This window comes from Anas platyrhynchos, chromosome 6 (genome assembly GCF_047663525.1).
Source record: "Anas platyrhynchos isolate ZD024472 breed Pekin duck chromosome 6, IASCAAS_PekinDuck_T2T, whole genome shotgun sequence".
NCBI lineage: Eukaryota > Metazoa > Chordata > Aves > Anseriformes > Anatidae > Anas > Anas platyrhynchos.
The window spans coordinates 35,389,713-35,416,047 of NC_092592.1; the positions used below are offsets into that span (position 1 = coordinate 35,389,713).

Sequence of the window (26,335 nt, forward strand, 5' to 3'; positions counted from 1 at the left end):
ATTTTAATGGAATTTGACCTAACAAAGCCTCCTACTGAAAATTCTGGCAACAGAAAAAGAGAGCTGATATTTACCATAATTTGGTATTTAAGTAACAGACTGTTAGTCAAGAACAGTTACTATTTACTGTTACTACAAAACTTACCTTGCTGACACGGCTACATAACTTGAGTGGGTGAAAGTCAACTTCAAGCCAATTATAAAGTTCCTTCACTTCGGGAACAACATACTGCACTACGTTGAACCTCACCTACCATCAACCAAAAAAAACACACATAAATATCTCAAAATAAATGCAGTATTAACAAATAGTTATTCTTTAAGAATTTTGTATTTCAGAAGTTGAATAGGCACCACACGTACCTCTTAATACAGGTCATGGACTTTTTAATTAAAATATTTCTAATTATAGTGACTAATTGTACACTATACCAGTGAACCGTATTTAACAATGGGAAACTAGATAAAACATAATAGAAAAGTGATTATTAAGAGTTGAGTGCCACCCTCAACATATTAAGAGTCCTACAGTCCCACTACACAGATGTAGGCCCACATCCAAACTAAAAACCGTATGATTCAGTTTATAAGTAAATAACTAACATTTTAAATTGTATTTTTAAAGCAAACTAGAGAAGTTCCAGAAGAAAAATCAACATAAACAGTAAAATGAACCTTGAATGTAAGTTTTAGGTATGTATGCAAATGACTGCAAGAAATTCAAGCATCCTCTGAACAGATCTATGACTGAATGCCTAATTTGTTCGTGAATACCCAGAAGGGTCTGAAGACAGATAGATCTGGCCTCTCTTCTAATGAAACAAAAGGATGTTTTCATAATAAGCTAAGTCCTTATGCTCCACTATTTATCTGCCCCGAGCTTATTGGAACTACATTTAATAAATAAATAGGCCTCTCCTCCGAGGTAGGGGAAAAAAAAAAAAAAAAAGTTATGGTTTACAAGACTTTTCAGACCCCTCAGAGTTTCAGAAAGACAACATTTGTTTCTTGGGTGACATACAGGACAACACGAAACACTGCTCTGTACTGCACACAAGGATTCAGGCCTCTCATTATCACCATTTCCAAATAGTCCTTCCTGTGAACCTCAATTTTTAACTATAACATGCTATAACGTAAGCTACAGTTAACCATTAACCACAAAGCCGTTTTAATTTTGAAACTGCCATCCCTTAACTAGGCGCAGTGCTTCTAGAAGAAAAAAGAAGCCTAAAAAGATGACTGAGTTTAAGAGATCTGATCTGATGCAAACACCACCACCTACCATATCATTAATAAGACTGCCACGTGTCGGCGGGGCCTGAAGACCTAACAGGGTGGCCAGACGCCGCTGTTTTTCAACAATGATACCATCCATATCCAGCAGGCGGGCAATATCAGTTCTCTCAGGAGTTATAGGAATTGACAGAGTGGCCAAAAGGACTCGAGTGGACATCCTGTTGACGAAGTATAACCACAAAAGATGAACTGCAAGACAATACTACTTACTTCATTTTCATATACATGCCAATTCAAGAGTAGGAATGCCTAGCATTCATAATGCAGAACAGGAAAATAAACAGCAATTACAGAAAAGATGGCAACTGTGCAGTAAATACAGTACACAGTGTTCTTCAGTAATCACAGGAAAGATTTTGATAACGTTTTCATTACTTATACATGTGTATATATACGTATATATACATAAAGGCAAAATAAATTTGAGCTGTCTCTGTAAAATATCGACAGTATAAAATAATGAAAACAGTAGAAAGCAGCACCTTTCCAAACTTACTTTACTCCAAATCCGTACAAGTCATTTTGTTTGCATTGCTTTTTAAGAAATTATTGCTAGAGGTGCCTTCTGATGGTACAATGCAAGTTAACATTATTTAAATGTTGACCTTAGTACTAGATGAACAGGAATGAAAGAATTCCCTACAGTATTTATTTCCACCAGACTGATTCTATAAATACCTGTAAATGAGTTTCAGAGTTTAATGCAGCCAGTGATTCTGCATGCTTCAAAACCCTTGCCAGATACCAGAATTTATCACCAAAAAAATTAAAGGTCATTTGGCTACACACACTTGCAGATATTAAGGAAAAGTTTACTTCCCAAGAATTCCCTATTACTGGTATAGGCATCACCACTCAGAACAGAAACTGAAAGAAAAACAAGATACTTATTAAATTTGCTTAGATTCTTTGTCAGTAACAAAGAAGGAAGCTTAAATAAGGTGATCCTGATGTTCACATTACTTACACTGTAGCTTTCCTTCTTCCTCTATTTTTTGGGGTGCCATTAGTACTGGCCACTTCAGGCAAAGCTGCTCATAGCCATACACTTTATCTGCTTCTTTTGGGGTACAATTTAGCTTATTTTTGAACCTACAAGGTTGGAAACGACCTAAAATCATATTAAACATATTTGCCCACCTCTGCATCTCCTCTTGCGTGAGATTCTTTCGCATTTCTCTCGATAAGTGATACAGTCGGTGAAGTGTGGATGCATGAAAAAGAGCATTTCCTGATTTCCAAAAGACAGTTGAAACTTTGTGATAGTAATTTGCCATCAGCTGTGGTTTGGGTGGTTTCTTAGACAAGGCAAACAGCCCATGAATATCCTCCACTGCTTTGAAAGCTTCCTAAAAAACAAACACACTACTTTTAGGAAGTTTCTGCATTCCTGCAAAAAAGGGGAAAAAATGAAATTTCACTAATGACCATAAAATTATGACCAATAAATCATACATTGTGGATGCTCCATCCCTAGAGGTGTTCAAGGCCAAGGTGGGGGGGCCCTGGACAACCTGATCCAGTGGGTGTTATCACAAGGGTTGGAACTGGGTGCTCTTCGAGGTCCCTTCCAATTGAAGTCATTTTGTGATTCCACAAAGACTACCTGTATTTAAGTTAAGTTATCTCCAGTTCTGCCAGCTACATGTAATTAAAGACTTCTTTCACAATAAAGAAATTATTTGGACATACTGCAAACCCATTAACTCTTATCTGCTACAAATTAGAAATTAAAGGTTACTTTTTTTTTTTCCAGATTTTCAATCTACAAACCAAGAAAAAAATATTTTTTATCATTCTACCAATTCTACTATTTACCCTTTTTACTTTTTTCATACAAATTACATCTGTGATCAAAAATGTTACAGCTTCCCTCAAAAAAAAATGTATCTTGGAAACACCTTATATAATTTGACATTAGAAAGATCCAAAAAGCATAGCACGTTTCTGAAATATTTACTCTCAAAGTGCCCTCACTGACTAGACACTGATGTACTTCAGTTGGAAGTGCTGGGACCCCAACCCACCAACAGGCTGTTGATACTTGCCAACCACTTCCCAGTGATCTAGTCCACAAGAACACAACATATAAGAGATGAAGACATCAGTCAACTTCTCCCTTCCCCAACTCAAAGCAACTCCAACCACTTCACCACTAACTACAAGCACAAGCTTGGTTTGAAGCACTATGCAGAAACAGCAGTTCCAGAAACATCAGATGAAGTATCCAACACAAAAATAATAACACTGCATTCAAGACACTAAAAACTTTATTCTTCAATTATTCTCCTGCTTTTACCTTGGAGCATACACCATGAAACATGACCTGCGTGGAAGAGATTCTGGAAAGGTTGGAGGCTACCGTGTGATTAGAGGAGGCCTGCTGCATACCTGCCACAGCTCCATGCTAATGGCGCTGTCAAGCTGCACAAGCCTGGTCTCCAGGTGCATGGACTGGCTGTCAGGGTTGTTGAGGTTGATTGCTGTGCTTTGGTTATGATGACGCTGGATCTGCCCCAGATGCATTCTCAGGTTATCGCAGAGCTTACGGAACTCTGCTTTACGCGTGTACTGCAGGCAGAACTTAAAAGCTGCAAAAACACAAATTAAGAATGTTTGCTAATGGTGATTTCATTGTAGTCCTAAATGGGATTCAAATATGTAAATCGATGCGTTTAAAGAATCTTCATTTACAGTCCAAAGACACAGCAAACAAGATCTAATCAGTCACGCATAATAAGTTACAATGCAGAGCACTACCAGCTTGACCTCAAAAAATTAAGCTGTTTCTATGCAATTAAGCTTAAGGAGCAGAGGGAATGCTTTGAATCAAATGAGAACATTCTGATTTAAGCAGTGATTCTAGATTTTATTTTGAACTATGTGCAAATACAATTCTGAGAAGAGCATGAATTAAAGCTTCGCCTTCATAAAATGTGGGAAAAAAATCTCAAGCCATCTAGTATGGTAAAGTTAAATGAAGCTTTCAAAAGGCTGAAGATAACAGGAAACAATTGTCTTTGATCCTACAGCTCCTTTCAAAAACCTGATTGTGTTGGGCCATTGCCACTGAAAATCCTGAAGTATCTCTACCAAGATCAGTCAAAATAGGAGCTTTAGACAGTGTTGCAGACTTAAATACACACTAAGGCACCTCGAACACACCTGATCGTCATTTTTCCTAATGTATTTTCACAATTTGGGCCTAGAGGTAAAAACCTAGCCGCTTTTTTTCAAAAAATACAGAGCCTCAAGTTACACAAAGATGGAACGTATTTTTCCACTTCTCATTCTCCCTTAAGCAAAAAAGATGAGTGCACAAGTACTCATTCTTAGAATATTTTTTTTTTCAGAATAATGCCAGAAAGAATCAGAAAAGCCCTTTTCCTATTAACTTCTGAGTAATATTTTACTAGGTTACTTCTTTGTCCAAATTGATAGCAGATCATAATTTTATAGTACCTTTTTGTGTACACTGCTTCAAGTTTATTGACATAGGATACATTTGCCATTATAGATTAACAAAGAAGTAAAGACGTGACTAACTTTCATCAGCAAATTAAAAAAAAAAAAAAAAAGGACACAGCACCAGTTGTGGTCATGTTCTCCGTACGTTCAGGAAAAAATAACCTTTTCCTTGCATATTCTGTTGCAAGAAAAGATTAGTGTACGGATGTACGGAAAGCTCTATGAGGAAACTCTGTAATTTTAAGAAATGTGTGTGTGTGCATACATATGCATAAGAGATCAACGTATTTTCAACTCTAATGCAATAGCCAAATAGGAATAACCTCTCATTTTCTAGTTTTGCAGTACCTAACACAGAAGTCCTGAGTCTCGTTATGCTTTAAGTTTCCATCTTTTCAACTCACCTTGCTGTGCAATATCATGGTACAAACGTTCCACTCTAGAATTGTTTCGGAGAAGATCCAAACATTGCCGATACGACTCCCACAGAAATTTAACCCATGGTGTCAGAAGCAGTCGGTCAGTACGGTCCTGAGTGTCTTCTCCACTTACAGCACTCAAAAGAACACTACAGTTGGGAACGGAAGAGAAGGGAAGAGAAGGAGAAAAAGAAGTGGTTTATTCCCCACAGTTCTCATTGATTTTTCTTATCAAGATCTAAGACAAGACTGTAGGAATCCAAACAGCTACGTGCTGCTGAATTAGCTATACTTTAGTTTCAAATTGATCTCTCAAAGTTTTCCTTTAAAGGATTTATCTATCTTTTCTTGATCTTAAGTTTCCAATCTTGGCCCCTGCACATATCACTGATATGTACAAGTCCCATGGGTAAAGACTTCTGTAGGTTGTGTGCCCTTCACACAAGAAAACTAGCTCTAGGATCTTCACCTTCCCCATTCTATCAGGGAGCAGCACACTGTTACTTCTGTCTGACCCCAGTGGCTCCTCAGATACTTTGCTACTTGCTGACACTTCCTTTTTAGTCACCGGCAATGCTGCCAGAAAGAGCTCACTTCTTGTTGATACTTGACACAGGAGAAATGTGTGCCTTATGAATTGCATTTTCGCCACTGACGACTCTTACAGTGTCACACAGAGAAACAAACAAGCTCGATACGTTCTCTTCCTCTACTTTTACTTGTAACCTCGAATCAGTTCACCTTTTTCTGTCTTTAATTTTGTCAGCAAGCAAACCGGACATCAATAAAGGATACAACCCAGGAGCATTATAGCAAAACTTGAGTCTGAATTTACCAACCAACACATTTCGTCAAGGATACTCACAGAAGTATCTCAGCATACATAACCAAGTATATTTTATTATTTTTAAAAGTATCCTGCAATTTCTCTCAACCAAAGATCTCTCCAGCCAACACAAGCATACTATTTTTCTAATCAATGCTTTGACACTAAAAGCTAGAATACAGAATACTAGAAAAGAGCAGTCAGTTTCAGTGTCTAACTGTCAGTGGGATTCCTCTGTAACAAGGAATGTTTCAGGCACTGAAAATAATGTGGAATTATAAGGAAAGCTAAGGATTTCCTGTTACTGAAGGACAGATGAGAGAAGCATATTTAAGGAATATTTTATAATTTATTATGACTCAGTGTAAAAGGAAAGATTCAATAGTCTCTTCAGATCCTTCTCAATTATTACTTTTAAAAAAATTTTGGTCTTCACCAGAGCATAGTGCCTAAGAAATGTTAGTTTGCAATTGCTTTTTTTGTGGTCAAATGTCACTGATTGCACTGCCATCCTGGAACAACTACTGAGGACAGAACTTTAACCTTTTCAGTTTTTGCAACCAATGAGCCTTGCTGTTAACGTGCAAATCCACAGCCTTCCACTCCAAGTCCCTGTGAATTTTATTTGACTTGTCTAACTCCATTCCTCACCACTACCTACAACGTTAATTTCTTTCAGCTTTGTACCATCAGTAAACAGGACTGACTTTTCTAGTTACTTTCCAAGACTTTAATTGAAAGACTTCACCCTAACTCTCGATTTCCACCTCCTCACACTATAACATGTAGTCTGTCTCTCCCTGGGCAATGCCTCTGTCACCTTCCAACTTGAAGAAGAACACCCCCATCCGGTACAGTATCAACAGCTTTGCTTTTCTCCTCGTTACACCTCTGGCATTTCTTCAATTTAAAAAATGTAACCACCAAAAAAAGATTCTGAAGTTACCCAACGTCATTCACCCTTCAGCAGGCCTGTGCCGAGTTGTTTTTGTGTTTTTAACCCCACGTACTACTTCTTCAGAACACACACTAACGACCTGAATGTTATAATGATCAAGGCAAGATAACAGCAGATCAGCAGCTGTTCAGGCTGCTCCTCAGGCCTACCTGTGAATGATGAGAAACCACACTGCCTGCTCAGATGGCTATCTGCAGAGCTTTAGTACCTGAAGTACCAGCTGATACTTTTAGAACTCCGCAATGGAAATTATGCTGTCATCCAACACAATGAAACTGACTTTTCCATCTGTCTTAGGCTAAGCAATTTCCAAGCCCCTAAAAAACGTTTCATTGACTCCACCATCCATATGCTTGAAAAAAAGCAGCAGTAAAGTGTTGCTTTGGTACTTAGACCACACCCAGGATGGCCAACCTCAACCTATCAGACTTCCACCACCCTTTTTCCTAGAATTCTCCACTTATGGCTAAACATTCTTTTATTGTTTCTCTTAACTTCTGCAAAGTTCAATTTGATTTGACTTATAGGAGTTCTTAATTTATTACCTATGCATCTTTTTTTTTTTTTTTTTTTTTTTAAAGATATGGACAATTATCCTCTCCCAAACTCATGATATTACCCCACCTTGCCATTTCTCATCCAAAAGTATCACCACATACCCAGCTGTAGTAGCAGTGTTCATGTGACCTCTCCCTAAAATTAACAGATGCATCTGAAGAACATAAATACACAGTATGAGCTAGCCTCACTTTGCCTGAAGCACATTAGGAAATTCTACCACAAACTGTTCTGACAACAGAACGCTGACTTCTTGCAGAGGCAAAAGAAACCAAAAGCCAGAGAATGGCTCATCCAACGTGGCACTATTGCTTAAGCTGTCTGCTAACTGAAGGTCGACAAAGAAACTAAAGCCCATATACTGACTGATCCTTTTTTCCATTATTCCTAAATTCTCATTTTCTATCCAATTAATTATGACACACAGAACAAATTTGTTACACCTTTACTGCTACTACCTCATCAACTACCTAAGCAAGTATAAAGTAACATTTCCTTTTGTCTGCAGACGCACAATGTGATGAAGAAGTTTGAAGGTTACCATGTGAGAGAATTAAACAGGCCTAATACCATTGATAGTGTTTGTTTCCCAACTGATAATGAGCAGCTTTCAATAATAAAATCACCAATACCATTATAGATGCTGATTTCTGCAGAAAGTTGTCACCCAACTCTCAGAAATGCATCTCCTTTTTCTTCTCTTTACTGCTCATTTTATGTCCTTTACTACAGATGCAAGCATTTTGTGCAATGAGGTGACCCTTCCTATTCCTATTGCTACCACTAGGACATCCTTAGTATTCCATTTTCAAGCCATCATCTTTATTTCTCAGTTTCCTGAATATCTTCCATCAGATGAATTCAAACTGCAACTCCTGTTCTACCGCATTTTTATTATTCTTACGCTTGAACACATAAATTCACATTCCCCTTCTTCTGCTGCCTATTCTTCTACTTAGAGGTATTCATTTTATCCACTTCTGGATCTGGCCTCCTGAAAGAGATGCCCCCACTCATACAGCGAAAGCTAGGAAGAGACTGCTCAATTACCTCGTGTTCTCCCCTCAGTTCCTTCCTGCATCATCATCAGTATTCCTCGGACACTGACACCTGGCTTGCTTCATCACCTTCTCCCTCTCTCTTCTTTGGTAGATGCATTTCTCTGATTTTTTCCTTCACCTCTTTTTTGCTAATTTCCCCTCTCAGATTTTCTGTTTTGTGTGAAGCAAACCTGTTCCTCGGCTCTAGGTCTTCTCCAGTAGCTTGACTCTTCTGCCTTCTTCCAGCACCCAGATAGAAATATGTCTCACCCTCGTAACGTTCCTTTAGCACAGCATGTAACACTGAAATTACACATTTAGTTCTTCTCTTCCGTTATATCCCTCATACCCATGGTCATTTCCAGCTGTGTTTTTAGATTACAAGTCTCCTGCGTGCTCCACCAGAAAGCACTTTGTATCCACGTAACACCTATTACGTACCCTTGCCAGTAAAACATCCAGTCTGCGTTTTCTTTACACAGGTACTTGACTTGTCATTACAGTGAATCTTCTCCTTTACTCCCTTAGTCAGCTTCCACTTCTATTTATTTTTTCGTTCCCAATTACTTCAGGAAGTTCCCTATCTGTTTGCAAATTCCAACATCATCTCTTCTGCTGACATCAAGGCATTTAAAAAAACCCACTTCCATAATGCCATTAAAATACACGGAAAGTAAGTGCATAAAAATAAAAACATGGGTTGAAAATTTAGATAATCTGACAGCATGATATTAGTCATTTAACTGCACCATGCACCTCGTAAATCAACACAAAAGCTATAGTTTAATAACTAAGTTGGGAAATTGCTGTTCAGGTGTACTACTCACAAAAACCACATAAAGTCTCAATTGAAGAATGTCAAAATGTAGTCTTGTTGTCTTTATGTGTGCGTGTATATATATATATATATATATATTCATATATATACACTCAGAACATTCATCAAAAATCTAGAAATCATACAGTCAGTGCTCTATAAACACAAAAATAAGGATACTTTGCTGTCAAGTGCTTACAGTGTAAAGCCAGGCCTCCTACCTCTCTGGAGTTTGAATGTTATCTAAGTCTTCTATGTCCAGTACCATCTGCTGGGATTCTTCCTTAGCTGCTTCCGTTTTTTCTTCAGCTAACTTTAAATAGGCTCGAACAACATCTTCCAAAGATTTGATGTTCACCTACGCCAAAGGCAGAACATGTGAAGTTATCTCCCCCCTGGACAGGCAGCAAATACTAATGATGTAAACGCTAAAAAAAACAGGAACATCTAAAGAGCAGATTAATTCTGAGTCAAGCCTGATCAGTTACATTTAGATCACATCAGCTGACACAAACCAGGCTTGCTACAAACAACAAAGAAAGGATTCAGAAGCCCTACCTGCTGGCAGATGTTCTTGTACTGGTACAGCCCTTCCTTTGCCAGATGACTCTTGCGGAGATCCACACAGAGTTCCAGGTACTTCAGCATAATCGGCTCGTGGATTTTCTGCCATGTTCGGTGTTTCTTACTTTTCATAACATCATAGAGAACATCAAGGGCAGGCTGCTTTTTGCCAACCTCAAGGAATTCTGAAAGTAAAATCTAATTAGCAGAGGAGTCGCAAACTAGGAGATACATGCTATTATGATTAATACTGCAACCTTTTAGAATTTCATCAGCTCTAATCAAATTCCATTGATGGTTTGATTTACCTAGCTATACCAAAAAGTTGGCAGATGCAACTGCAGGGGCAGTTTTTCAACAGTGTAACTGCCAAACAAACACAGACCTCTCCATCAGCATACAAGTTTTGGGGTGGCAGAGGTGTCTCTCCATCCATCAAGGCATGACTAGGCACTTCATACATATTAATAAAATACGTGCATCCAGTTTTAAAGCCAGTTTCATCATGAAGGACAACAAACACCCACCACGAGCCTCGCAGTACAGATCCAACAGGATCTGTCAGCATCACAGCAGCTCCTGTCTATGGGGGCAGTGAGGCACTGAACAGGCTGCCCCAAGAAGCTGCGGCTGCCCCAGCCCTGGAGGTGTGCAAGGCCAGGCTGGATGGGGCTTTGGGCAGCCTGGACTGGGGGCAGGGGTCCCTGTCATGGCAGGGGGGTGGAACTGGGTGGGCTTTGAGGTCCCCACCAACCCAAGCCGCTCTGTGATTGTGTGACACACCGCATGTTCTGCTCCGTACAAAATAGAGCAAACCACCCACAAGCACATCACGTCGTGAAGCAGCACAGCCACCTACCAACACACACGCTGAACGCCTACATTAAAGGCATTCGCCACAAAAAGCAAGACAGAAGAATGCTGAGAATGGGAAACAAACAGGTTACAGATAGAGAGAGAGGAGGGAGGGAGGTGGAAGGGGGGAGGAAATAAAGTTGCGTACAACTAAAAAGAAAGGTAAGCTTATTCTTAACGAGGAATGGAGTTCGCACTTTCTACAAAGTATTTTGGAAGTGCCTGCATTCCTCAAGAAACAGCGGCAGGATAGGAGAAAGTCGGAGCCTGCTGAAGGTGCTCAGGCACACAGATGAACTTCAAAGACCACAAGGAGCTTTTTGTACTGTCCTCGTCATACTCCACAAAAATAATAAAAAAAACTGTAACAAATGTTTTAAATTTTAGAATGTCAGAACTGAAGTTAAACATGGCTAAATGCTGCATTTTGAAAACAGCAGTAATGTAATTTAAGGACCACACTATCAAGTGTTCGGGGCCTACTTTAAGTAAATAATGAGCTTGCGTAAGATGAGCAAGTTCCTTTAAAGAAAAAATACAGTCACATATAAAGATAAATAAGCCTGCAACGTGACAGCATTTGGCACTGTTTTAAACTCGCCAAGGGAGTTTTAATAAAGCTATCCTCCATCCTATGATGTAAATTGCTATTCTATCTCAGTGCTGCTTTTGAGGCAATTACTGCTGAGCTTTACCGGGTTTTATTTATGAAAATGAACCTGAAAGGCAAGTTGAATCTTGCAACAATGCCAGGCCCTTCCAAGCACCGCAGCTCGCAGTGGTCGATAACTAACTGGACAAAGCACAACATTAATTCATACTGGGCTGAAACTTTTAATTAACTCTGGCCAAGCAAGTTCTTGCCAGAACATCAAATAATTACGGCTAATTTAACAGACACTGTAGTAAAAGCACGCACAAAGGGAACCTGAAGAGTCAAACACAGCACTGTGTCTCCTTCCGTAAGGCACAGGGATGCGTAGGCTATGGAACCAAAGAATTGTAACAGAATTGTAAGAGCATTAACCCTGGAATAGCTGTCAATGACATTTTTTCTCATTTTTACTTTATACCATTTTAAATGCAAAAAGGTATCTAAATCAGCAACAAGGCTGAGCCCCTGCAGGCCACAGAGACTTGACCCAGCTTGCCGTGTTTTCCATTCAGTCTACTGCGGCGTGGGATCATCAGCGCTTGTCTGGAAAACATTTCCTTCACTTCCACTCCTTGAAGCCCACTCCTTCAATTCATTCAGGTTTAACAGATGTGCAGCAGCACAAAAGATGTGAATTTAACACTGCTCTTCAGTACCAGGAAATCAGAAATGTAACAGCAGATTTAAAGGGCAATTTAAAGCCACTCCAACGCTGTGACTTCCTCAGCAAGCAGGAACCTTCCCTGCCCAGGAATTCTTTAGTTGAACGGATGGTTGCGTACTATTGTATACGCATTTTTTATAGTAAAAGGACTGCGAAAGCACAACTTTATTTTTGGAAGCACTGCATGTGATATGCCTTTTTTATATTTTTATCTTTGATGTTTGTAGGAATGGTTATACAATGAATTCTAGGAATCTTGAGATGTAATATTCTATATTGAATGGTTTTTAAGATAGTCACTGAATCACGTGTAATCCCTAGACTACCCTACATCTTACCATACAACCTCTGTAATTTTTGGCTGTCTAGGCGTGCAGCCTGCAAGCAGCCCCGTACCAACGACAAGCCGAAATGCTTCTCCTAAGCGCTCAGAATAGGACGCTATATAAAAAAACCGCGCGAGCCATGTATTTAGGCGGAAAGGCGCCAGCCGATAAGCACGCTCAGCCCGGCTTTGTGCAGGGCCGAGGCACGAGGCAGGCGGCAGCGCCGTCCCCACAGCTCCCCTCATCCCGGCGGCGCACTCGGGGCCTCCTTGCCCTCCCCTTCCCTCCACTCCCCGGGGCCGGAGGCGCCTCCCGAGCACGGAAAAGCCGGGCCAGGACTGGGCCGGCCCCACAGGGCCCAGGCCAGGCGGCTTCAGGAGCCCGGCCTCGGCTTCCCGGAGCCCCCCCGCTGCCCCCCGGCTCCTCACGGGGCCCGCCCGGCTGCTGGAGGAGGAGTGGGGGGGGGCACCCGCCCGGCCGGGCCCCACTCCACACCGAGGCCTCACCCGGCGCCATGCGGCCGGGCCCCGCCGCCTCCCCTCAGCGCCGCCAAACGGGGGCAGAGCGGGGCCCGGCGGGGACAGCGAGACCCGGCCGCGACCCCAAGGGAGCTGAGGGGGATCCTAGAGGGAGCGGGGGGGGGCCGGCACTGACCGTTCGCCCGCTTCAGGGCGTTCTCGGGCCGCTGGAAGTACACCGGCATGATGGCGGCGGCCTCTCCTCACAGGGCGGCGGCGCGCTCCGGGCTCGGGCGGGCGGCACGCGGCGCCGGAAGGGGAGGGGCGGGGAGGGGAGGGGAGAGGCGCGCGGGGCCGCGCAAGCGGGCGGGAGCGCGCACGGGGGTGGGGAGCGGCGTAGTTAAAAGGGGCTGGGTGGGTTGTGGGGGTGCCTGCCAGCCTTGGTTATTCTGTAATAAATGCTTGTTGTTAGGGTGAGTTTTCTAGGCTACCTGTGTATTTCCCCGCTGAAAAGCTCTCTTTTGACTTGGAAGTAGCACAAAAATACACAAATTGCACCCAAAAGTCCCACAATGTGTGTAACAAATAGGACAGCAATAATCAAATCTATGACTAACGGGATATTTTAGATTAGTTGATGTTCATGGATTAGTTTAAGGCATTGAGCATGCTGTGCTTTTTAGTCTCCGGAAGCACGCACCTCTGCAGAGGTCACTGATACCAACCCAACAGCAGCCGCTGCAAGCTTCATAACCATTATGCACTATGTTTAAAATTTTACTTCTCATGTTGGCCTGCAAGTATGGTTTATTGCTAAACAGACACCCAGAAAGTCCCTCTCTTGCATTCATTAAATTAATATATCGGTCTGTCAGATGGGTGTCAGGCACCGCCTAGGTCGAGTGGCAGCCTCCTGGCAGCTGAAGGCCACCAGTGCCTGTGCCACCGCAGCTGCTGCTTACCCTAAGGCTTCACAGCCTGCTCCGCAGAGAGCCTGCACCCTAGCAGTGGGCTACCATTTGATTATTTCTATTTAATCGCAGTATTTGTTATTCAGAAACCCATTGCACTTTTTTAAATCTCTCCAAAGTTCCTGAAGGCCCTCAAGGCTTCACTCAGACAGTTTGACATCAGAAGGCCTTACCATCTGACTTCTCATGCCTTTTTAAACACACATACGTTAACTTTGTGCCATTATTAACCCCCTGAAGCGCTCACTGTAGCCAGGCATGATTCCTGACAGACCTGGCCTCTGCCAGGCCTACACATTTTCTTCAGCAGCTTCTGACACTCCTGGAGTTATCCCAGGCATGTCAGAAGTTTGGCAAACTATTCTTCCTAATCTGTTGCTGCTCTGCACTTTTAGTGATATTTGTGGCCTCCATATACAGCATTCAGGTTTATTTGTTAATCCAAACTATGAAACAAGATGGTTCTGTTCCCAAATGAAGTTACTCAGGGTTATTCAGGGACAGCTGTTAACGCTTTATGAAAATGCCCTGCCCTAATCAGTCTGTCTCTAGGCAGAAGCAAGCTTTTATTTATTTTATTTAGCTCGGTAACTTGTGAGGCCGTTTTGTGCTCTGCTCAGCAGTAGGTGTTGGGTGCAATTTCTAAAGGTGAGTCTGTGGGCAACGCAGCCTCGTTTTGCATCGCGTTCAGCATAAACTACATCCTGTGCCTTACAAAGACACGGAAAAGAAAAGAAATATATTTAAGGAACCGAACATGGCAACGGCCAGGGCTAATTTTTGCCAGCAGCCGCTGGAAACGAGGCCGGGAAGCGGGTGCCGGGGCAGAGGCCCCTGAGGGGCGCACACGCAGCAAATGGCGGCCGGCGGGGCGCGGCGGAGCGGCCCCCGCTGCCCTCAGCGCCCTCGGTACCCCCGGGCCGAGCCGTGCCGGGCTATGTGGCACCGAACCGAGCCGTGCCGGGCCAGGAACCCCCCGCAGCCCCCGGAGCCCCTCAGGCTCTGCCGGGGCGGAGCGTGGGGTGGAGGCGGCGGGCGGAAGGGCGCTGGGGCCGGAAGATGGCCGAGCCGGAGGCGCAGCTGCTGCTGGCCGTGGGGCTGATCGGTGAGGGCCGGGGCCGCGGGGGGAGAGGGATTGGGGGAGGAGATTTGAGGCGAAAACCAAGAAACCTCGCGAATATGTCGTGTGTCGTGCCTTCCTGCTCTCCCGACCTCAGGAGGAGCGGGGATTTATTAACATTTACCAAAAAAAAACACAACTGCAGCACAAGTGGTGCCATGCAGCGTTTGGGCTGGTCAGTGTGAGGTGGAATTGGAATCAGATTGCAGCAAAACCGGCCTGATTTACCACTCCATTTATTCCCTTGCTGCTGTTCGGCATGCTCACGGTGAACATCTTTCCACCACAGAGAAAGACACGAGTGGCGATGTGCTGTGGGTCTGGTGCTATCCGTCCGTGACAGCGGAGCTGCGGGATCTGTTGCTGCGGAAAAGCTGCCTCACGGACGAGAACAAACTGCTTCATACCTTCGTGTTCGGCCAGTACAAAAGGTCGTGGTTCTACATCACAACTGTGGAAGTTCAAGAATCGCCGGTCTTGAAAAAGGTAGGACCTGGCCCCTTTCCTTTCCAGCAGAGCCTAAGGAAGACTTTTGGGGAGCATCCTCTGGCATTTGTTTGGCTTTAAATGGCATTTTGCCATTATGTGCCGTGATAAAGGGAAGGGATTTGAGAATACATGTGTAACTTCTACCCAGATGCCTAACAGATTCCAGTGTTTTAGTTTTCACCATGATGTCTATCAGTTATGTTTGCGGGAAAGGCATTGAGATACACAGAATCCAAACTGGGTAATGAGTATTAAAATGGAGACCCTATTTCACACCATTATGTCTACTTATTTTGCATTTCAAGTTCACTTTCTTTTTCTGATCAAAAAAGCTTTACAAAGGGCCTTTCATATGGTTCAAATCTTCTTCATATGGAAGCAAATGTTTTTTTTCCAAAGAGTTGAATTGCAGAGGCACTTTCATTTCCACTGCATTGATGACTGAAAGACCACATATACGTTTTTACCTTTTACTTTCCTGCCCTGTTATAACGCTCATTAAGTTGTCTGTTCTGTTCATACATTTTTTTGTATTTTATTGCATTGTTAAGCAGTAGAATTATGTGGTAATTTTGCGTACCCACAAAAGAATATTGCTTGCCTTTCCTTGCTCCAAGATCGTATCTCCTTTGAATCTTTAAGGTGTAAAAAAAATGTGTCCAGTTCTGTCTCAGCGACAGTAGGAGATGCTATTTAAGGAAGACACGTGAGCTTGGTCATAGTCTGCAGACTGTTAGCCTCACACTGTCCCAGCCATCATTTAATTCAGGAAGTTAAAGAATATTTCTGTTTGTGTGCCTGTTGTCCTTGAATTGTTTCCAGTTTCTCTCTGAACATGTTGATGCTGTCTGCCTGTACAGCCTCCTTTGACAATAAATTCTGGAAGTTGGTTACCCACTGTGGGGAAGAAAAATGATTTTCTCTCCTTTAAAGTGATCTCATGACATTAAAGGAAAGCAACGTGTATATACTGCATTAAGCGAAGGACAATACATACTAGATCTGACTCAATGGAAGTGAGTTGCATCAGAAATCCATTAGCCAGAATTTTTCTGCAGTTAGTAACTCAGACCTGCTGCAACTCACTTTCTTTGTATTGAAGCATCTGGTCTGGGTGCTGCAGTAAGTTCAGTAATGTAACAAGCACTGTCCTTATGGGGTTAGTAAAGAAGCTGTGTTTTTCTGTGTGTGTCTTGCCCAGGTGACCCACTTCTCCATTGTTCTGACAGCCAAAGACTTCAACCCGGAGAAATACGCAGCCTTCTCTAGGATACTCTGTAGGTCTGTATAAAAGCCTTCTTTGGGTGCTGTGTACACATTCTGATCTTACCAAGGCAAAAGATTAAATGTCATTGTGTTGTGTTTGCATTTTGTCTAACAATCTGTTGGAAATTCAGCCCTACATACTGAATCAGATTGTATAAACCCTAGATTTGTGATTGATTTGAACTTGTTATCATGAGCTCATGTGTTGGAAGAATGCTGTGTGCCCAGTGTGTTTTACCAACAGAGGCTTCTGACCATACACACAAACATGCTCATTTTCTTTGAAACTGTCTTTAAAAGGTAGAAATGTTTGGGAAGAGGTTGGTTCTGATACCAGAAATATTTAGACTAGCTGTGTATCACTTTGGTATTGATTTATAAGCTAATGCTTCTTTTCAAGTCCAGGATGGATTCCTCAATCAAAAATGGCAAACGAGTTTCAAATATGACGTAACTTTGTATCTGGCTAAAATGGAAAGCAGATAGTTGAGAGCTGAGTGCTTCCTAAAGTATGGTAACCTGTAAAATAGGCTGTGATCTCTCTCTGCTGTCTAGAAGATAGCTAAAAGTATGTTTTTTGATTGTTTTTAGTGAGTGTTAAAGGCATATGTTTCTTTCATCATTTAGCAAACAGTACAGAAGGATGCCTAATGGTACTTGAATAATAAGTGAAAAACTATTCCCATGGTCTGTGTGTATTAACAGGAGTTTCTGTAGTAGTTTTTTGTAAAGCAGATACCTTCCAAGTCTGCAAAGAATTCTTAGTCTGGGCACCTGCTTACACCTTTGTGTTATAATGCTTTTGTTACAGTAAACATTCATTCCTTTGTAAAATAAGATGCTCAAATAAAAATACAGGTTAGGTGTTCATTCTAAAAGACAAGTTTTTGTGTGCATGTCTGAAGACTCCCATTTTAGTATTTAAAACCTCAACCAGGAGTCCAAAATAAGAGTGCTTGCCAAAGAGATTCTATTTGTGATACCTTTTATTTTTTTTTTCATGTGCCTGCTGGTTCTGGTTACAATAAAAAAAAAACAGACTCTTTCTTTTCACACAGAATCTACTTGAAGCATGGGAGTCCAGTTAAAATGATGGAGAGTTACATTGCAGTCCTTACAAAGGGGGTCTGCCAAAGTGAAGAAAATGGATCTTTCCTCAGCAAAGACTTTGATGCTCGGAAGGCTTACCTTGCTGGGTCCATTAAAGGTTAGTACCAGAAGTCTCCGTTCTGATTTCTTTTGTACTATGGAAATTATAATCAATTTTTCATGTATTCTTCAAGTAAATAGCATTTAATCTGTGTTGCTGTTAAGCTTCTTCTTCAAAAAAAAATATCAGCATGTTTATTTTCTATAAAATAATTTTCCCCTCTTTTTTTAGATATAGTATCTCAGTTTGGAATGGAAACAGTTATCTTATATACAGCACTGATGTTAAAGAAGAGAATTGTGGTATATCATCCTAGAATAGAAGCCATCCAGGAATTTACCAGGTAGAGCATGACTTTGTCAATCCCACCTTCCTTACCTACTCCCAAAAGTCCAAGTGCTCATATTTTGTTGAAAAAAAAAATATATACTATTGTTACTGAAATCCTGTTAAGTCCCTCTTTTGAGTTTAGCTGTTGTGCTACATCAACTGAGAGAAATTAACTGTAGCATGAGTGATAAATTCCTGCACTAATAGCAAAAATCTCTGTAGTTTGTGGGTACACATGCTGAGTGAGACCTAATCATTATTAATTCTTCCTTATAAATTGCATTTAATATTGTGAAACTTGAATTAGCGCAGATAAGAGTCTGCTGTGTGTAAAGTACTGGTTGCATTTCCCTAGGACTTTGCCTGCTTTAGTGTGGCATCGACAAGACTGGTCAATTCTTCATTCGTACGTACATCTAAATGAAGAGGAAGTGGAAGCCTTAAAAGCCTGCACAGGTAGTGATGATTTATTAATCAAAACACAATCAAAATGTAATTTCATTTTTAATTGTTCGAATGTCTTCCACCAGTGCTCTTTGTGGCACAAGTGGTTATTTTGCTATTAATGCTATTGTGCCAAGTCAAACCACATAATTTTGTTTAGAAAAAGCCAATAATAAATATGTTAGAAGATAACTATTTAATCTGGTGTTTCTGGGTGGATCCTCATCAGTCTAACTGCAGGTGTAAAGAAACTTTGGAACTTTTTTGATGTCTTGATCAGAGAGAATAAAAACATTGGTGTTATACAGAAGCAACTCACTTTAGATAAGCTGTTTGTTTCCAGACTTTTACACACAGCTGGTACTTCATTTTTAGGATTTTCTTTTTTTTTTTTTTTCCCCTTTTTTCTTTTTTTTTTTTCATTTCCTAACTCTAAAGTTCTAAATTTCTATTCTGACTGCTGCCAGTGTAGTCTCTGGCTCCTAATCACCTGTAGACTTTACGTTCAAGGCAATTTTGGAAGTTGATTTTTAAGCTCCTCAGAAGTAAAGAGTTCTGTTGGAAATGTTAATTGAATGACTAACAGTAACAAGAGAGCAACCTTTTGGATCCAATGAGTCAGACACTCTTTGAACAGACTTCAGGAATGTGATTCTCCACAGTATCTTGCTTTTGTCTTTATGAAGATTTTACTCTTGTCTGATAATCCTCTCAAAATTCTGCTTTCCAGGTTACATTGCTGGATTTACAGATTCTGAAGTGAACAGCCGACCGGACCTCTACGATGTGTATGTGAATTTGGCAGACAGTGAGATCACCATTTCCCCTCTTGTAAAAGGTTGGTTGCTTTTCATGTTTCGGATCTGGGGGCTGTTTATTTCAGAGTTGGCAGTAACTGCTGAACCTTGCTGCAGGTCAGACAATCTTGGTCCTTTTTCCATCCTGGTTCTGAAAAGGCAATATGGAAGCTTCTGTCTTCCTGTTTTACTGAGACCTGGAAAGACTGGTGAAACTTGGAATTGGGAGAGACATAATTCCACTTCCAACAAATGCACTGTTGAGATTTCAGAACATTCATGTTCAACAGTTAGGTGGGGGAGACATTCAGCTGAGGGTTACTGGATGCAGAGATACCACAGGAATCTTTAGAAGAACATTGCATGAAATACTTGGAGACTGCGTAAAAGAAAAGCTTTTATGTGCTTGTCTTCTTGCTGTTCCTTGGTATCTGCTTAGGGCTGCTTTAGAGGTAGATCACCGGCCTGTGACAGCACGGCTGCTGCTCTGTCAGGTTACTGACAGATACCAAATGGCAGTCATAGAGAGGATGCTTTGTTTTGGCTTGCTATTCATATGCATTTCTAGATAACGTGGGAATGGTCATTTTACATGAATCTACGTTTTTTTCTTACTCAGAGGCAATGACAATGGGAAAACTTCACAAAGAAATCGGACAACTAATTGTTCAGTCTGCAGAAGATCCAGATAAATCAGACAGCCAAGTCATTAAGGTGAATTTAATTTTTATTTTTACTTTTAAATCTCTCTGAATTACTTCTATCAGCTAAAATCTCACGTGGGTGGGGGGAGCAGGAAGAAGATTATCACTGGAGCCGAGTCGATGTATTATACTCTCTACCTTTTTACAAATGAGCATTTTTATTCTTCATATGGTTCTAAGGGTGACCTATTTGATTTGTATTATCTCTTGGGTAACCACATTGCTGAAGAGACTTCAGAATTTGCATTGAATAGAAGAATTCTGCTAAAATTGATTTCCCAATTGTTTTCTACAGAGCATGCATTTTGCTCGATCCTTTGTCAATAGTACTGTCAGTACCTTTGGAAAAAGTCCCACTGAGATATGGATTCTCCACTATAAAAGACTGATCTATTTATGTTTTTAAGGACGATGCTTTTTTCACTTCCTCTTCCATCAAATAGATCATTACGTGTTTCACAACAAACAGCTTAGTCAGAAAAGCTCAGTTTAGCCAGTGAGAGAGGCCTGTGGAGTAGCTGTGTTCAGTCAGATGCAACTTTCTTCAGCATTGCCCAAGAGTAGACTGAAGAGCTGTTGCTAACTTGCCATAAAACGTATGGGGTTTTTGTTCAAAATTAACCATTTACTTCCCATTTTCTTTTTGTTTCTTATTGTTTTGTTTGTTTTGTTTTAATACGTGTTAAAACCATATAATACCTAATGCCATATTCATGGTTGCTTGTTTCTTTGTTCTTCAAGGATATTTCTCTGAAGACAAAAGAAATCTTGGCTACTTTAGCTTCCCTCACTGAAGTTTCTGATGGCAATGAAAAACCAACCCTTAACTCTGAGGCCCTGAAACAAAAGCGATTTCCACCAGCTACAGAAAACTTCCTTTTTCATTTAGCAGCTGCTGAACAAATGCTTAAAATCTGATTTTGATGCACTTTGGTGTTGTGGACCAGTTCAAAAATACTGTCTTTGCCATACAAATAGGAACACCCGATTTTTGTATGGGAAAATGTAAGGTGTAAAGTGAATGCCATACTTACCATGTATTAATGCAGAATATCGGAGCTTGACCTGGAACATACAGAGGCGTATTTAGGAACGTTCCTGGTGTCACTATCTTTCCCCAGCCGTAACTTTGTACATAAGGCTCTCCTATTTCATATGACAGTGTGGGTGTGTCTACATGTAGCATGGGCACGTGTGTCCAGGCTGTGCAGGCGTTGTTACAGTGGTCGTTTGTTGTGCAGGGTCCAGAAGTCGGACAGCTCTCTTTTTACTCTGCCCTGCCCTCCTCGTGTCTGGAACACAGGCTGCAGCGTGTCTGCTGCAAAGCCAACACATTTTGGATGTGCTAGTCTACAGGGATACACTGAACACCTTGTTGGTCTGAGTGCTCACTCTGGGCTTCCAGGTACGTCGGGTGGTCAGATACTGCTCTTCTGGACTGTCTGAGACCTGGAAATCCCAAATAAATGGAAAAGTTCTCTTCTTTCTACTTGAATGTGTCTAGGTGTAAAAAAGGATGTCTGGGAACAATCTGACATGGTAGCCTTACAATATAGAGGAAGAGGTATTTTAAAGCTCGTGTCGGAGTTAAGCACCTCTTGGACTCTTGCCTTATAAGTTCCCCTTTCACTCCGTCCCATGCCTCTGCCAGAGGAAAAAGAGGACAGGATTAGTATATTTAAATCAGGGCTTCCTAGGAGGCCATAGACAAGTGCTGCTTCACAGCTGGAGTCAGTTAACAAGCTGTTGGGGCTCTCATCTGAGAAGATATCTGGCCTTTAGCTCCCAACCCATGTGATAGAAAATGAGATTAGTTAAAGCCTAATGGAGCAGAAATGTCCAAATGGCTGGTTCCACAGATGGGGCACCAGCTTCTTACACTGCTGGAGCTGTAGCACGGGTGCTGTCTGATGGTGCTTGGTGTAGGCTACATGGAGGTGGGAACGTTTGAAGTAACAGTGAAAACTAGGATGGTTTGTAGAAAATTAAAACATTCCTACTTGTTTGGTTGCATAGCTGTAACTCAAGAGATTTTTTTCTTTCATTGAGCAGCCTGAAACTAACCGCTTTGTAATCTTCTGAGAACAATTTAGATTCTCTGTAGGGAAACACTCTGAGCCAAGCAATCTGCATTTCTTCAGAAATGTTCACAAAAATCAGTCAGTTCTGCCATAGCACTTTGTTATAAGAAAAAATAACCTTTTTTCCTGGCCTTTGTACAGAGAGGCTTTAGCGTGCGGTTTTACATAGAGATTTTATACTTATGATTAAAACTTTAGTAATCAATATTTATATTGTTAAATAATTGGCTGTTTGCTATTCTGAAATTGTTGGAGCTCATCAGTGTGCAAGCAGTAGCAGTCTGAAAAAGGGCTGTCCTTTTCCTATGTGTCATCCAGTGAGAATATCTATTTTAGAATGTGGACAAGGGATGTGGCACCCATGTATGAAATGGCTAGCTCTTACAGCCAGTAAACCAAACTGCCTCAGAATAATCCCCTATTTTCAGGGGTGTAAAATCCACTTTAAACATTGACTCTGCAGTTTCAGTTCTGTACACAGAAGAATGTTTTTGTTTTCTTTGAGAAAAATTCTGCAATTGCTGTCATTTGCCTATAAGTGCATTTTTTTTCTGTATTTGGCCATTAATGTGGTGTGGAATTATTTTGGGGGTGTACAGGAGGGATTGTTTTTCCCATTAATGGGAAATTCTTAAGTACTGCTGCTTCTGTTTGGGGATTTTCTAACATTTGGAATGGCAGAACAGCAAAATTGTGCGGAAAATTCTGTTCAGGATTTACCTTGAAGCCTACGAAAACTGAAGTCCGTCCCCCAGAAAAGCCTGACCATGCTTTCTATCAGCTGTCTTATTGTCACCTTGTAACTGTGAAGAAATGCAATGGTTTCTTTTTAACAAAAAGCCTTCAGGTGTATGTCATTAGGTAGTATGGGTATGAGAGACAACCACAAAAAGCAGAGAAGCCCAGATACAAAGTAAATACTGAATGATACTTTTTTTGCTTTCTGTTTTCTTAAAAGTGGAGGAGCCTCAGTGCTAGATCTCGTGTTCTAACATTCGTGTGACACAAATGAACTGTAATTTTGCACTTAAGGAACTCGACTCATAGCATGCTTATGCCTATTAAAAAGAATCCTGAACAGCCTACCCTGTAATTTATGTAAATTTATTCCTGAGTAGTTGTGACGATTGAGTCACAAGCCTTAGCTCACAGTTTTGCAATAATGGGATTTTGAATTAAGCTAGAGCTTGATCCTTATGTTGAAAAAATACTGCTGCTACCAGTTCAAACAGTTTTGTCATCAGTAGTGATTGTCTTGTCAATACTGTAAAAGAAGTATTGGCCTCCCTCACTCCCTCAGCTTCAGTACGTTGAAAGGATTGTCCTAATGCTCTCATATTTTCTCAATGACTGTTTCCTCTCAAAAACATCATAGAATAAAACAAAAATCTGGAAGGTCAGGACAGAGAAAAGTTTCAGCTTATTTCTCATTCCCCTTCCCTGGGATGCCCTCAAGCTGAGCCTTTGTTGTTGGTTTTGCAAAATCGAGGAACATCCTTTCTTCCTCCTAAAAGCAAAGACTGTGTAAAATCAAGTTTTCATTCCTACCTTCTCACCTTGCTGCCTTTCTTTTCTTGGACAAATATGAAACGATGCGTGAAGGTTCCTGTTGACGTGCTAAGAGACATGCCTCCGAAAGGCCTGCGGCACTTAGCTGAAAGCAAGACATTCCATTGCTCTGAGAATTGCAGCTCTGCTCCTTCCTGGGGTGAGGAAAAAGGTTGTGGAGGTGAGGAAAAAAGTACTCCCCTAGCGCTCTGCCTCATGGATTGCCCATCTCAGCTAGTGGGATACCTGTAGCAAAAGTTTTCCACTCCGTTTGCAGAAACTGGAAGGCAGCGAACAAAGAAGCTTGCAAAGGGGAGCAGGATGAGCAGCCGATCCCTTCTGTTACAATTTGGCTAACGAAATTAGGCTAGTCCTTTAAGGCTGACTGTGTCATCTCAAGTGCTGTCACCCTCGGGGGTTTGGGATAAGCTGGCTTTCCTTGTTCCCTCTGCAGGCAGGTGTCGGGCGGATGTTCCAAATGAGAGCAGTGTAGTGCTGAGTAATGCAGTGACAAGTGGTGCAGGATGCCTGGCGGCATCCAGCTTCAATCTCCCAGCTGCTTCTGATGTTGACTTCTGGCTGCCCTGGTTCCCCAGCTACCAAACGGGCTAATGCTGGTTTGGGATTAGCGTGCTGTGAGGTGTCATGTGAAGCAGATGAACTTCTATGTAAAAACCAAGTCACAAAGCGAAGTGTAGGAAGTTCACAGCTGACTCTGGCTTCCCTAGGCTGCTGTCAGAGCGGTGGCTGAGTCAAGAATGAGGTGGGACTCGGGAGGAGACCCTAAAGAAGGGGCAAGAGGCCTTGTCTGAGCAACTCTGCAGCACACGGCGTTGCAGGCTGTGTGGCAGGGAAGTAGCTACAGAGCTGAGCAGGGTTCCCTCCTCACCTATCCCGTGTCCTGCAGGGCAAACAGCGCGGCGGTGGTTTAGGCTTGTAGGATACCGCAGGGACATCAGCTCCAGGTGAGGAAACGCTTTCATCTCAGCACATCCGAGCATGGGAGTGGCGGGGTGGGTGGGGAGCTGCTGCCGTAACGCAGTGCGCTGAGACTCGTGTTTTCCTTGAAGATGAAAGCTTGCAGCTGCTGTAGCTCACCACACCTCAAACTGGTTCCTCTGCTGAGACGCTGTCACTTAGCGCCGCAGCCAGTGCTGGGGGCAGGAGGCAGAGCTGCCTTGGGCTGCTGTGTTGGTGAGCTATTTCGAGGTACAAAGGGGAAGGTTTTCCCAAAGGTGCTGACTCTGTAAATCCCTCAGACATGGTGCTTTCCTGCCTGTTCCAGTCTTGGTTCCCTCGCTCTGGACTGCCAGGTGTCTGGTCCAGACACTTCCAGTTCTGGTTTCGTCCTGACTTCATTTCCAGATGCAGAACGACAGGCCTTCTCGGCATATTTTACCTGCCTTGATTTGGGAACCAGCTGGATCACCCAGGCTGGCAGTTTAAATGGCAAAAGCCTGCCTTCGTCTGCTGGAAAACTCTGCCTAGCAATAGAAACATTTGTGAGAAGGAGGGAAAGGAAAGATGTGTGTAGCAACTCTGGAAGGACAGTATTAAACAGTGTATTAAAGTATTAAACACTGTACTAAACAGTGTTTAATACAAAAAAAATTCAACTCGAGTGTGCAGTAAGCAGCTGGTACAGTTTGATAATGGGCAGCTGTGATACCAGGCATCATTACCTGACTTATTCCATAAGCCTTACTCACGGAGATGTAATGACACCAATTTGCTTAAAGCACCTACGTGTGGTGCCACAGAATTTATAGCTTGTCTAGTTACCATGACAATTCAGATGATGGATTTGTTATCTTGTTATGTTATCATTATACTACCGATTAATGCGTACAGAGGATAGAATTAGACCTCACCCAGGTTTGTGTTTGGTAGGTTATTGAAACAGGATTATCAGAGAAATGGGATTTTAGAGAACTTAACTGTAGGATGTTAGCTATCCCCTCATTATCAAAGATTTTGAAGGAGACAAACACCTCACTGTTTGAGAGGGGCAGGCTGAGGCTGTAAGCCTGCTACTCCTAACCCTCTGCACCACGTCCCCCAGCAGCCAAAAGGAGGTATGTAAGGAAAAGGAACAGGACAAGCCTCCCCTTCCTAGCATCCTCCCTGCTCAGGACAGCTGAGCCTCATGTGAGCTTTTCTTCTTGCTTCTACCTCCGGCTGCTGCTGGTGTTGACATTTGCCTAGGCAGACCTTCGGTCAGACCCAGCACAACTGTTCTTTTGTTGCTGGCCCTGGTGGGTTTTTGCTATGTACTTAAAAACATGACCCACAAAGGCAAGGCTGAGTGATCCCTGCTGAGACAGCAGCTGTAAATGAACCTTTAACGTATCTGCTTTTTATAAGCATCCATGGAAGCTACCTTTCAGCACACTTCACGTTGTGGAGTTGGTGCTGCTGCTGTGTGCTCAGAGGGGGGTTATTCTTACCTCTCCTCCTCTACCGGGGGTATTTGTGCCTGGATAACAGAAGAATTAAGTAATTCAGCTTTAAAAATTCACAGTGATCCT

At 42.1% G+C, this 26,335-nt stretch overlaps 2 protein-coding genes across 3 annotated transcripts in view; one reads left to right on the forward strand and one right to left on the reverse strand.

Annotated features, from left to right (window-relative positions):
• The window catches only part of EIF3A (eukaryotic translation initiation factor 3 subunit A), a 33,067-nt gene extending 19,810 nt beyond the window's left edge, over positions 1-13,257 (reverse strand). The window contains exons 1-8 of the mRNA XM_027460714.3: positions 13,104-13,257; positions 9,944-10,134; positions 9,607-9,743; positions 5,172-5,335; positions 3,691-3,890; positions 2,440-2,648; positions 1,286-1,457; positions 146-250 (exon numbers count right to left, since the gene is read on the reverse strand). Of these exons, the coding sequence (XP_027316515.1) occupies positions 146-250; positions 1,286-1,457; positions 2,440-2,648; positions 3,691-3,890; positions 5,172-5,335; positions 9,607-9,743; positions 9,944-10,134; positions 13,104-13,152 (1,227 nt within the window). The 5' untranslated portion in view covers positions 13,153-13,257. The remainder of the gene's footprint in view (positions 1-145; positions 251-1,285; positions 1,458-2,439; positions 2,649-3,690; positions 3,891-5,171; positions 5,336-9,606; positions 9,744-9,943; positions 10,135-13,103) is intronic.
• Positions 13,258-14,380: 1,123 nt separating this feature from the next.
• Positions 14,381-23,344, forward strand: DENND10 (DENN domain containing 10). Of its 2 annotated transcripts, none has more exons than XM_072039843.1 (9): positions 14,381-14,526; positions 15,288-15,484; positions 16,689-16,768; positions 17,812-17,960; positions 18,135-18,246; positions 18,589-18,689; positions 19,408-19,515; positions 20,094-20,188; positions 20,920-23,344. In XM_072039843.1, the coding sequence occupies exons 4-9, from the start codon at positions 17,843-17,845 to the stop codon at positions 21,094-21,096; spliced, it is 711 nt and encodes a 236-aa protein (XP_071895944.1). In that variant the 5' UTR covers positions 14,381-14,526; positions 15,288-15,484; positions 16,689-16,768; positions 17,812-17,842; the 3' UTR covers positions 21,097-23,344. The 2 variants fall into 2 exon arrangements, with proteins under 2 accessions (XP_071895944.1, XP_038036991.1); XM_038181063.2 differs by lacking the exon at positions 14,381-14,526 and adding an exon at positions 14,824-14,983.
• The last annotated feature ends 2,991 nt before the right edge of the window (positions 23,345-26,335 follow it).